At 33.9% G+C, this 13,247-nt stretch overlaps 1 protein-coding gene across 1 annotated transcript; it reads left to right on the forward strand.

Annotated features, from left to right (window-relative positions):
* Window positions 1-1,094: 1,094 nt before the first annotated feature.
* LOC18601914 (cold-regulated protein) lies at window positions 1,095-1,325 on the forward strand. Its single transcript, XM_007033008.3, has one exon. The coding sequence runs from the start codon at window positions 1,095-1,097 to the stop codon at window positions 1,323-1,325; it is 231 nt and encodes a 76-aa protein (XP_007033070.3).
* Window positions 1,326-13,247: the final 11,922 nt, after the last annotated feature.

Consider the following 13,247-nt stretch of genomic DNA (forward strand, 5'->3'; position numbering starts at 1 on the left):
AATAATATTGCAAATTAAAGCTCTCACACAGCTAGCATTAAGCATGACCGTGTTGAGCTATCAATCCAAAGAAAAGTAACTACTAATCTTAATATACATATTTAACAAGTGCTTTCAACTTAAGTAGTTGATTTGATATTAAGTGTATATATCTCCTGTGTAAAAAATTGAATTCAAATCTTCATTTTAAAAAAGAACCCTTAAAATATTCATTTTGAAAAATCTTGTATAAAGATATGCTTTCTTCTCATTTAATAGTTAACAAAAAATAAATTGCATCAGCTACCATGAAATGAAGGAGAGAAGATACATAAGGAGCACTTGAAGGATTGGCATAAAATGACAAAAAGCTAGGAATCGCGAGTCCGCCTCTTTGATGAGAATCACCCCATTCCTCAAGTCATTGTCTCAATTACCTTCTTCTGCTGCCATCTACTCATTGCCCTTTCAGCTCTTCTTATCACATTCACACAGACAATAACAGGGTTGGGCTCAGATCCAACTAAGGTCCAACACAGTCGACGTATCTACAGAACATATCCTAAGTACTAAACCTCGATCCAAATGCGTTTGTTGGCCAAAAATTGTTTTTAATCCGAACTGTTCGCATTAACCTTGCACACTAGTATTGAAATTTTAATGCAACAAAAAAAATGGGAAACTTTATTTTCTTGACCCAATTCAAGTGTATATCATCACTTAAACAATGAAATTTTATTATTATTAATATTTATATTCGAGTATTTGACTTATTAATTAATACATAATCTTTTTATTTAAAAAACATAATTTGAATCTTCTTTTTTCAATTATTTAAAAAATAATAATGAAACCCAAACACGTGTATAAACCCCTTACAACATAACAACAAGTATGTTCTCCAAATGTTCCATCAAATGACACGTGTCACAAACCCATAAGTCCCTGCATGAACTACCAAATTAAGCAACGAACCTATAAAACGAACATCATGCCGAAACCACAGTTCCATTGCTCAAATCGAAATCTAAAAAGATAAAAAAATTCACCCAAGAACCTTCCCATCTTCAGCCTACTCAACCTCAATACTTTTTGGTTGCTTTCAATATCCAAATATGGTGGGTGTTGGGATTGCAATCTGCGTTCAATGTGGCACCGCCAGCAACCCTTGCAGGTGCAAGATGGTTGGACCAACGCTGGGTTTCCTGGCCTTTGCGGCTGCAGCCATTGTGGAGTGGCCAGTGGGGGCTTTGGTCTACTGTTTCAAGCACATGAAGGGTCGTCGTATGATGGCACATCCAGCCACTGTTGTTTACCCTTCTGTCACTAATGCAATTCCCATTTAATTTTCTGGTTGTTTTTGATGTAAGCTTTTCGTGTATTTTATTTGCTGTTTTAAAATGCTATATAATGATAATGAATACAATAATTATGCTACTAAATCTACAGTAATACTTTTTTATTTTTTTTCCTGCGGTAAATAAGTTATATAATGTTTGTTTTTCGGTTTTGTGCGCAACACCTGGAGATGGAGATGAAGAATTCCAACCAAATAATATTAACAGAAAAAAATAATGGAAATGCTGTTTTCTCCGACTCTCAAATGTCCAAAAAAGATTGACTGCTCAAAAATATACGAACTCTACAAATTCGATTTAATTAAGACTGTTATGTAAGTGGTTCTATTAATTTCTGGAGATAAATATAAAATTTTCAATATATTTGCTCAATGTTGAATTTTGTTATTGAAGAAGTACTTTCAAGAAAGAAAGTTTCTGGAAACAAAAGCTATTAAAAAACAGAGAACCAGAGAAAAATGAAGAAGAAGAAAAGGAATCAGTGAAATAGGAAGCAACTACACCACAACGGGGGTGTGGGGCTGGGGTTCTTCTCTCAATACTTACTACTGAACCCTATCTACCTCGTTACCATCTAACGGGGCTGTCCTTATCGGGGGTCTTTCTCCAGGTGTTTCCCCCGTGTGGTCAAAAAAAAAAAACCTGATGCCCTAGGAGTGAGGGTTTCCAGTGGAGTCGTCAAAATATAAAAAAGTTCTTATGATAAGAAGAGAAAACGTTGCAAACAAATAAGGGATGTACTGGAGGTGATGGAGAGGGAGATCGGAGCAATTTCTGAAGTACTAAATGTTGTGGAGGTGGAAGAGAACAAGAAGAGAATAGGTGTTCTAAGCGAGAATAGGCTAAAGAGAGAAGTTCTGAGTGAGAGTAAGGTAATTCTGAAAGTGAAAGTCTCCTCTTTGAATCTTGAAGGCTCTATGTATAGTACCAAAAGTAACAAGTACAAGAAAAAATTTTAATGTACATAATGAATTATATTATTAAGGAGAGTTTTAATGTTAGGTAATCGTTATTGAAAGTTAATGTCGAATAACAACTAGAAATCCATTATGTGATTGTTGAAGTAATTAGATGTAATAAAACTAGTTTTTGAGAAGAAGCTAACAAAGAAAAGCTGTACATGAATAGATATAAGAGAAGAAGCTGTACGTGAACAGGTACAAGAGAACAAGCTAAAAGAGAGAAACACTTGTACTTTAGGAAAATGTTAAGAAAGAAACCTCTTAACTATCTCCACATCTAAGCTACCAAGCCAAACTCTCTAGAATATTTCAAGGTGAAAGTAACCTATGAACCCTACCACTTAATATTTCAAATTACTTTCACTGTCATCTATGTGAAGTGGTTATTCTATACAAAGTAGTTATTCTATTTGTATTAGTTGCTCCACATGGAGTAGTGCTTCACTTATTCTAATTGTTCCATGTGAAGTAGTAATTCACTTTTTTTAATTGTTTTGCGTGAAATAGTATTTCACTTTTACTAGTTGTTCTCATTATTTCCTGTATAATATTATGCTATAAAGTAATTCTTTAGACAATAGGTATTAACCAAAATCGATTATCTACAATGGTTATATTAATTTCTAAAGATAAATATAAAATTTTCAATATATTTACTCAATGTTGAATTTTGTTATTGAAGAACTATTTTCAAGAAAGAAAGTTTCTGGAAATAAAAGCTATTAAAAGACAGAGAACCAGAGAAACATTGAAAAAAAGAAAAGGAATCAGTGAAATAGGAAGCAACTACAGTACAACGGTTGTATTTTCATTTATATACTTTCCAAAATACATGCAAACCCTTTAGATTCAGTCTTGGGAGACTAAATCAAGGTGAGTCAGTTTTCTATGCAATAGCAATGGTAACAAAGCACACAGAAAAAACAACTATGGTTGTTAAGCCTTTTAACAGAAGAACAAAACGACAGCACTGGTGTGCGTACAACACAAAATAAAGAGCATGAACAAAGACACAAGGAAGTGTTGCACAACTAAAAACACTCAAAACAACTTGATCATTTAACGTTTTAATACAGCTAAAATGAAAAGAAGTAAATGACACACTAGCCAGTATTTAGTCACTTAAGACTAGACACAAGACAACGGACAACGTATATACCAAGTCTTCTTCAATCTTCAATTATCTGCTGAATCCCCCCATAACTATCTGCTACTAAAATCCAGATAAAGTTCATTTCTTCAACAATTATGTTTATTTATTTTTATTTTAATTAGTTTTTGAATCCGTTGGTGTATTATTTGTTTATACAATTTAAAATAAATTTTCAAAGCAGAAACTATGGTGTGAACTTGTGTTCAGATTTTGAAGCATTTCCCAAACTAAAAAAAAAAAGAATAAAATGAAAAAAGCGTCATAAAATAATAAAAAAAACTTGTCGCAACTGATTCTTGGGAATGCGTCACCTATCTAGATTTGAGGCAAGAAAGATGCCAAGCGTAGCAAAACTTGATTATTGTAGATATCATATTTTATCTGAATAATTTAAAGCTTAATTTGATTTTAATTTTTAACTTTGAATTAAGTATATCTTTGGGTTAATTTACACTAATTTTATTTAGACTTAACTTTGCAAGAATTTAAATGTTAATCCAGTTAAATTCGGATCATTTGAGTTTTTGATCATCCAAGATTAATTCAAGTCCATGGTACATATACACATATACATACATATATATATATATATATATATAAAATTAACTTTATTAGTTTTTTGTCATCTCACAAATTGTCACATGTTTATTTATTTATTTATTTTTTTGAAAAGTGAATTTGTTAGCCTTGATAACCCAGTGTCATTCCAAGTCTCATACTTGTTTAGTAGAAGACTTTCCATGACATAAAACCCTGATTCGGGCTTGAAAACCTGTACAATAACAAATAAAGCTCACCGCAAATAAGAAACAAAGGCGATGAAGTTTAAAATGCCCTTAGCTACATCACAGAAATAAATTGTAACTCACAAGCTCAAGACAAAACTCGGACAAAAAAGACCTATTAATTTACATAACTATATGCCTACAAGATCCCAGCTCCAAAAACTCGGACAAAAAAGGCCTATTAATTTTCATAACTATATGCCTACAAGATCCCAGCTCCAAAAACATGAATCCTATGCGAACTTATAGCCATACAACACAATCGTATCCATTCATTGGCTAGTATCATCATTGAGCTTCGACTCTCATCCTTGCTCCCACTGTTCATCCACTCTTGAACCACACAAGCAGAAAGGAGCCTGACCTTAAACTACTCATTCAAGATGAAATGAACCAGCAAAATCGAGAGAAAAACATGCCACAATTGCCTTCAATCACAAGGCAAAAAAAGAAAGTGCCTTAAACTTTGCCACTGCCCAAAGAACTTAAACAACTCAGACAAATGTACTCGTAGCTAACAGAGGAGGTTGCAAATTCATCCATCTGTTATCCCTAGCCATCCATAAAACAAAAATTCATATCTTGGTTTTACACATGGTCGAAGAACAGGAATTATCCTCTTGAAGTCTGCCTTCCTAGTACCAAATTCCAATAATTCGAAAAAGCACACATGATGCTCCCAATCATAAAATCAAAAGCACCCTTAGCAGCAACGTGAATCGAATGCCTTTAGTATTCCTTTTCCTCCCATTTGAAACACCTTGTAGCTCCTACTACCACTTCCCCCCCTTCCCCTTCTCTTCCTTTCTTGCCAAAACCTATAGAGAGCAGCCACAAATCTTCGCTTTTCATGGGAAGCCGATCGACCTAAAAAAGAACCTGTCCCTTGGCCCTCTCCCTACCCTCCTTTAGCCCACCGTTAAATGAGAATCCTATCACCTTCCTTACACAAGGATAGAAACTAGTTTGGTAAAACGAATCCCTCTTTTTCTCACTTGATCCCACCCCAAAGTGAGAAACCTATCTCTTTTTTTTTTTACACAAGGATTGAACCCAGTACAAAAAGTTGAATCCCCCCTTCCTCTCTTCACCCTTTTTATTTGAAGAATGGCTTACTAATGCACAAGCACAATATTCCTTGGCTTTTTCTTTAAAATTGTATTAATATTTTTTATTATTTTTTGTATTTTTATCTCATTTTTTATCTTTTTTTTCCTTTCATTTTTTTCACTTTTTATTTCTCTCTCTCTTTTTTTTCTTTTTTTCTTTCTTTCTTTTCTTCCTTTTCTATCAACATGATGAAAACAACTTGCAGTGAGAGTTAAACTCCCAAGCAATAATGAATAATTTGACTGTTACCACCAAGTCTCTTACTCGACCATTCTTTATCCCTCTTGTTTTATTGTTATAATTTTTATTTTTTCTAATTACTCTCTCATGATTTAGTCCACCTTGCTGAAATTCTTGAAGTTCCCTCACAACAAAGAAGCAAAATCCTCTCTAATCACACAAATAGGAAGACATCACAACAGCCCCTATCTCTTACCTGAACTTAAAATCAAATTCCCCTAGTCCAACAGCCATCTTTCCCCCATTTTTCCTACCCTTACCCCATCAATCCCTTTGCGTTTTCCCTCCTCAACTAGGTCTTAATTTTTTCAACCAAAGCTCCCATCCTTAGTAACAATCACTGCACACAGTCCCTATTGCCATTTTCTTATGAAAATGCTTTGTTTCCTTTCTCTTCTTCTCCTTCTTTTTTTTTTTCATTTTTTTCATATTTTCTCATCGTTCATTTTTTACCTTTTTTTTCGAAATGAAAATAATAACTGCAGAAATGCTAAAATTAGATATATCTACATGAAAAAGTCAGCCTCCTACTTATAATCTATGAGAAACACAAAATAGATTAAACTCCTTGAAAAAATTCTTATCAAAGAAGTGTCTTCTCTCCCATGACTGAGGACTTTGCTTAAAACAAAAAATTCATAAGACCAAATAGTTAGTATGAAAAACAACCTAGCCCCAGATGAAAGCAGCCAAAAATCACTAATCCAGTAGTAACCTCCTTAGCATCTTCTTAGCCTTACCACAGTTGTTATTCCATTATTATCAACAGATCTTCCTCTCTCATAATCCTCTACTTAGCGAGTTCATCTGCCATTTCATTAGCTATTCTAGGGACATGTCTCATACTCCATTAATACACTTTCCTCTTAGCTTCTTCGATAGTCAAGATTACCTTCCTCAATTTTCTTGGAGCGCTATTTGGGTTCATTAACCATCCCATGACATTCGTGGAGCCATTTTCAATTTTCAATGACTGTGACCCCGACCACTTAAAAGCTCTGAAGATTTTTAAAACTTCTTTGATTGCTATTAACTTTATCATATTAGCTTCTTTCTTCCCTATGTACCTAGATAACATAATCTTAACCGTTCCCTCGCTATCTGTAAGAACCCCTTTATTGCTGTCGTCCCTGGATTACCCTTGGTTACCCCATCAACATTGAACTTAAGCTTTCTTATCGATGACCTCTCTTACTCCATTTGTCTTCTATCCTTAACTTTGGTGCTCCTGGTTAGACTTAAGGTTGGGTACCTAATCATATCATTTACCAACCAGCTATCCTTTGACCATTTTACTTTAGCCCACTATGCCAATATAACCTTAATTAGGTTAAAACATTGATCCCCATCCCACAATTTACCTTAAAAAACCATTTCATTTTTTGTAAGTCAAACTGTCCAGATGATGGCAAAGAAAGATAGATGCCAAATCCTTTTATTGCCAGCTCTAGCTAATTCATTCCATTCCATAAAGAAAAAAATAGCCTCCTTATGTGGGACCTATTTAATTCCCCAAATATTGCACGACTTTACCCTAACCTTCCAACTCTGCATACATTCAAAAAACAAATGGTCAACTGTCTCTAAACACCCTTTACATAAGACATATACAACTGATTCTAGCCTTAATAGCACTCTCTTAACCAATTCTACTTTAATTGCTACCTTCGTCCTTGAATTGTCAAACAAAAAACTTCTACTTTCATTGGAGCTCCCCATCCCCACAATTTTTTTTCCAATGATCACTCTTTCTCCCATCTCTATTTGCCACCTCTCTACAGAAAGAACTCATTGAGTAACTTTCGCTTGGTGTCCATTTCCACACTACTTTATCTGAGAGCCCTTCTATTATTAAGTTATCCTTGATGGTGGTCATCAAAGAATCCCATTGTTGCCTTTCCCACCCAACTAGTTCTCTTCTCAACTTAATCTTCCATTTTCAGTCATCCTCAACCCATTCCCCATATTTTTTCATCAGGCCTCTTTATTTGTTGCTAGAGTGTAAATTCTTGGGAAGTCACGCTTTAATTGAATTCCCTCAATCTATTTGTTAGTCCAGAATACAAGCCTTTTCCTATTCCCAAGAACATATCCTGATCCTTCTTTCGCCACCTCATGCTCTCTCCCTTTATGTTCCTTTGTATTCACTATGTTCTTCCAAATAAATGTTTTCCTATTATCTCTATTAGAGCTTAGGATTACCTTGCTCGGATCAGAATTCCCTTTTTCCACTAAGGTTCTCCTCCACAGGCTTTCATGCTCAATTTCAAACCTCCAAATTCATTTGTTGAGTAAGGCAGTGTTTTTAACTAGAAAATCTGCCCAATCCAATTCCCCATACTCCTTATAAGTGCATATAGACCCCTAATCAACAAAATAGACTTTCCTTTCCATTACGAAGTCACTCCACAAGAATCTCCTTTAAATCTTTTCCAATTCTTGTCTAACCCTTACTAGAATCTTGAATAAGGACATGAAGAAAATTAGTAGACTAAAAAGCACTACCTTAATCATAGTCATCGTACCCCTTACAGATAGCATATTTTCTTTCCAACTTGTCAATCTTCCTTCAAATTTTTCCACCATCGGTCTCCACATCTCTTTTGAATTTGTTTTCAACCTAAGCGGTAAACCAAGGTATTTTGAAGGAAATTTCTCGACATTGCACACAATCCACTTTACCCACCTCAGTTTATTTTTTTTTATTATATTAATACATATTCTTTCTCTCATATTTTTCCTTCTTTTTCATTCTCCCATTATTGTCAAAAGTTGATCACAAAGACCAGGCTAACATTTGCCCAAATATATGCTTTCATTACAACACCAATTAGAAATACAGATTATATCCCACAATTCGAGCAACAAGATTGTGAAACGCATTAACAATAATGAATGTTATTAGCCAAGGAGTCACATCCATAATTATCACAATCCAGAATAACTGAATCTTAAGGATCAAAAAGTTGCTTACTTTAGTATCAACCAAGCTAATCAAGGACTCAGAGATTCGTATTTTGTTTGGCTAAAATATTAGAGATGTTTTATAAATTCCTCTTTCATTGACTTAGGTTTTTTTGGAACAAAAGTTGGCTTTGCATTTGCAATCAACTTCTTCTTACATCGAAGTATGAGAGAGATAAAGGAGAAAAAATATGAGAAAGGAAGAGGGAAACAAATCATAACCAAACAAGTAGTAAATTTAATAATAAAAAATAGATATGTGACTTTGTAGAAATAAAATTCAAATGAGGATAGAGGATTTCGATTCATGCATGGTCTAATTCCAAGTATCATGTCATATCGTATAATTAGTAATAAAGATGTAAATATATGGCACTATTTGAGGGATGTTTTTGTATTTGTAAATTATAAATATACATACTTACCTTTTAATTATAATTTTTATCTTAATATTTACTATAATATTTTATTTGTAAATCAAGAAAAATAAATGTGACTTTCGTATATTTCTTGTCTTTTAATCAATGAAGGTCACTCTAATTTCAAACACAGTGTGGAAAGAAAGAAATAGAATCTGCTAATGTAGATGTGGATGATGTAGCAAAAAGAAGGAATTAATGATTTTGTTGCTTCTTGTTTTCTATACTTTCGTCAGTTCAATCTTATTCTTCCATTTTAAGTTTTGATTTTTTTTATTGTGCCTGTTGGGTGGTCTTTCAATTTTGTTTTGATTCCAAAGTTTTTTTTTTTTTTTTAATACTCCATTGGCTAGATCTTTGTTGCCTTTTTTTGTTACTTTTATAAATAAATTATTTTGATTCAAAAAAAATCTTGAAAAGAATTCAATATATCCCATGGCTTTTTCTAATCCTTTACTTGCTATCTAGGAATTCAGAGTATTTAAACTTTGTATCTGTTGTGAAAATTGTAGAATAATCTCAAAAAAGTTGCCCATAATCTTATCCAATCAATAAAGTTGCCCTTTTTAATAACTTTCACAACCTCCACGCTAAGCATTGCCCCTCGAATTAGCCACACCAGCACTGTTTCCAAGATTAACCGCACTAGCATTGTTTCCATGACCTTTGCAACCTTTGCACTAAGCATTGACCCGAGGACTATTATTATTGTTGCCTTGAGTAGCAGCTTTACCCCCCAAATTAGCATTGTCTCCAAGATTAGTCGCACCAGCATTGTTTCTAAGATTAGCCGCATGACATTCACGTTCTTATTCTTGTAAATTGATTGTAAAAAAGGCTATGAACAACAACAGTGTAGAAAAGAGCCTGGTTTGACAACACATTAGCCAACTTTTTTATAGCAACATATGATATTGAAGTTCTTAAAAAAGCTTGCACACATATGAGATTGAAGTTGTTAGAAGAGGTGGTGGCATATCATAATGGTTAGTTTGATGAATCTAGACAAATTCTCACAAGTTAGTTCAATTAGTCCAAAACAGTTAACTCTTTTCAAATATCTAGCTCCAATTATTCCATCTTTTTTTTACTCTAAAGAAAGGGGAAAACTTGTCACTTATTTTCCTAAGTTGATCCGGTCAATCTTAAGGGACCACTACTGCTTCTCTTTCTCAATAACCTATAGATACCCTTATCAACATAGGACAATATCTCTTGAACACAAGTTTAAGTTTGGCTTCAATGGGATAATAAAATGGACCATGTTAAGAACTAAAACTACCTTGGGTACTTTTGGCTTTATAAGTCTAAGGAACTTTTTGGAGCATATAGTGTATGGAGGATGGATGGCTACATAGAGATTGGCCTCTGTTTCATGTTATCTATAGCAATTAGAAGTATAGAGCATCAAGGCTCCTCTTTTGTAATGATTTTTACTTGCCTTAAGTTTAAGATCCAAAGTGTAATGCTTTTTCAATTATACCTACTGTCAGTCATTAGATTGAAGTTATTGACTTTTTAATTACCATGTATATATATGTGTCAAAAGTTGAAGTAAATGCAACCACTACATTTATTGCTCTACAAAAAAAAAAAAAAGATAGATAGATAGAAATCAAGCACACTTACTAGAACACAAGAATTTACGTGATTTGGTTTTTCGATGACTTATGTCCACTGACACATCAACAGAGAATGATCCATAAAAAGAAAAAATCAAGAAATTACAAGAATAGTCTTAAACTCACAACCCTCATCCCACTTACACGCAAATCACTCTCTCTAAATCTAAGTATTCACTATTCTTTATAAGATCCTTTTATAAGGCCAAGTACAATAATCTTATCATAATATAATTAGGATATGTTATCCTAGTCTAGGTAGATTTAAAGACTTGTTCAACAAGGTATAGTAGTTTAACTAGAATTAAACTATCCTAGTCAAGCCACAATTTAGGACTATCGTAACAAAATCTCCACCTTAAGCTTGAATTCACCAAGCTCCACCTTACAAACCAATCTCTGTCGTCATCGCCAATGCCCTAAAGGGCCTCAAGCAAGAACACCGATCAAGTCCAATCAATGCTAAAACTTTATCCTAGAAACTAACTTAGTCATAATATCTATCGAATTTTCAACTGTAGTTATTTTTTTCACTGTAATCTCACATCTAGAAACAATTTCTTGAACAAAGTTATATTTGGCTAGAATGTGTTTGGTTTTCTCATAAAACATTTAATTTTTGGTTAAGTGTTTGGTACTTTGACTATCAAAAGTACAAGTATATATGCTTGTCCAAAACCAAGATCACTAACTAAGCTTTAAAGCCATAAAGCCTCCCTCATTGCCTCAATCATAGCCATATATTCAGCTTCAATTGTAGACAAAATAACTGTTGATTGAAGAACTGCTTTCCAACTAATTCCAAACCTTGAGAGAGTGAAGACATACCCCATTTGAGATCTTCTACTATTTAGATCACCACCAAAATCTGAATTAGAGAAACCAACCACATCACAACTAGTGTTTGCACCTCTTTCGCATATTAAGCCAACATCAATAGTACCTTTAGGTAGTTTCACAAAACTCTCATGTTTGTTCTTAGGGTAGAGACTCAATTTCCTTAGAAGACTTAACACATGTAATTACCTCACGATAAAAGTAAGGCTCTTCAATCTCTACTTCCATAGATAAAACATAAGAACCAAAATCACCGTTGACACAAGTAATGTTTCGTTGTTATATATGAGATATTGATTCTTGTACCTCTTGTGATTGGTTCTAGATTTCATTACCATCCTACACTGTCCCAAGAGCATTGATTTCAAGCTCTGCTACTTGCCAACTCCTTGGTTTGATATGATTGCAATTCTATTCTTTATCCCAGAAAGTAATGCAGACTTGTCAAAGGTAACATTGTTACTCACCAAAAACTTAAGGAACTTACGATCAATACACCACAACCGATAACTTTTCACCTTAAATGCATAGCCTAGGAATACGCACTCCATTACCCTCGCATCAAGTTTACCATGTTTGATGTGATTGCAATTCTAAACTATATCCCACAAAGTAACGCAGACTTATCAAAGGTAACATTCTAACTCACCAAAAACTTAAGAGACTTACGATCAGTACACCACAACTGATAACCTTTCACCTTAAATGCATAGCCTAGGAATATGTACTTCGTTACCCTCACATCAAGTTTACCATCACCTATATGAGCATCAATCAGACAACCAAACACTCTTAATATAGAGTAATCAACGGGCTTACCAGACCAAACTTCCTCAAGAGTTTTAAATTCCAATTATAGTTGATGGAGATCGATTTACCAAGTAGCAAGCTATGTTGATAGCTTCTGTGTAGAATATTTTGCGTAGGACAACATTAGAGAGCATGCATTTTGCTCTCTCCAGAAGTGTTCTCTTCATCTACTATGCAAGAATGTTTCTTTGTGGTATTTTAACTACAGTGCGATAGTTAACGATTCTCTCATTCTTGCAGAACAGACTAAACTCACCTTTGCAAAATTTCAAACCATTTTTTATTGCAAAGCTCTCAATTTTTTCCCAATCTACCTTTCGATCAATACCTTCCAATGCAAAAAAGTGGTTAACACATCACTTTTAGCCTTCAGAAAATACGTCTACACCTTTCTTGAAAAAACATCAATAAAGGTCCACATGTATAATGATCCACCTTGTGATGCCATCGGAAAAGGACCCCACTAATTTGAATGGATGTAGTTTACTATACTCTTGGTTCAATGAGTAGTAGTGCTCAATTTCACTTTATATTGTTTGCCATAAATGTAGTGCTCACAGAAATCTAGCTTTTTGTTTTTTGACTACACAATAAACCACGTTTACTCAATTTTGTCATCCCTCTCTCGCACATATAACCTAATCTTATATGCCATAAACATGTAACATCATCATCAAGATCATTAGATGAGACTACAAAAATAGTTCCAGTGACTATGTTTCCCACTAGACGATAAAGGTCATCGTATAACTTGCCATTCATGATAATTAAGGCTTCTTTAGATACCTTTAGGACAACATCTTGGCCACCTTATTTGTAGTCCTTTTTATCTAACAAACTCAAGGATATCAAATTCTTTTTCATGTTAAGGACATGTTTCACCTTAAGTGTCCTTACCATACCATCAAATATCTTGATCCAAATTATGCCAATACAAACAACTAAGAGAGAGAAACCATAACTTAATTGTACAATGCCCATATAAACAAATTGATACGTTGTAAACTA

Source organism: Theobroma cacao, chromosome 4 (assembly GCF_053813885.1).
Source record: "Theobroma cacao isolate CCN51 chromosome 4, ASM5381388v1, whole genome shotgun sequence".
Classification (NCBI taxonomy): Eukaryota; Viridiplantae; Streptophyta; class Magnoliopsida; order Malvales; family Malvaceae; genus Theobroma; species Theobroma cacao.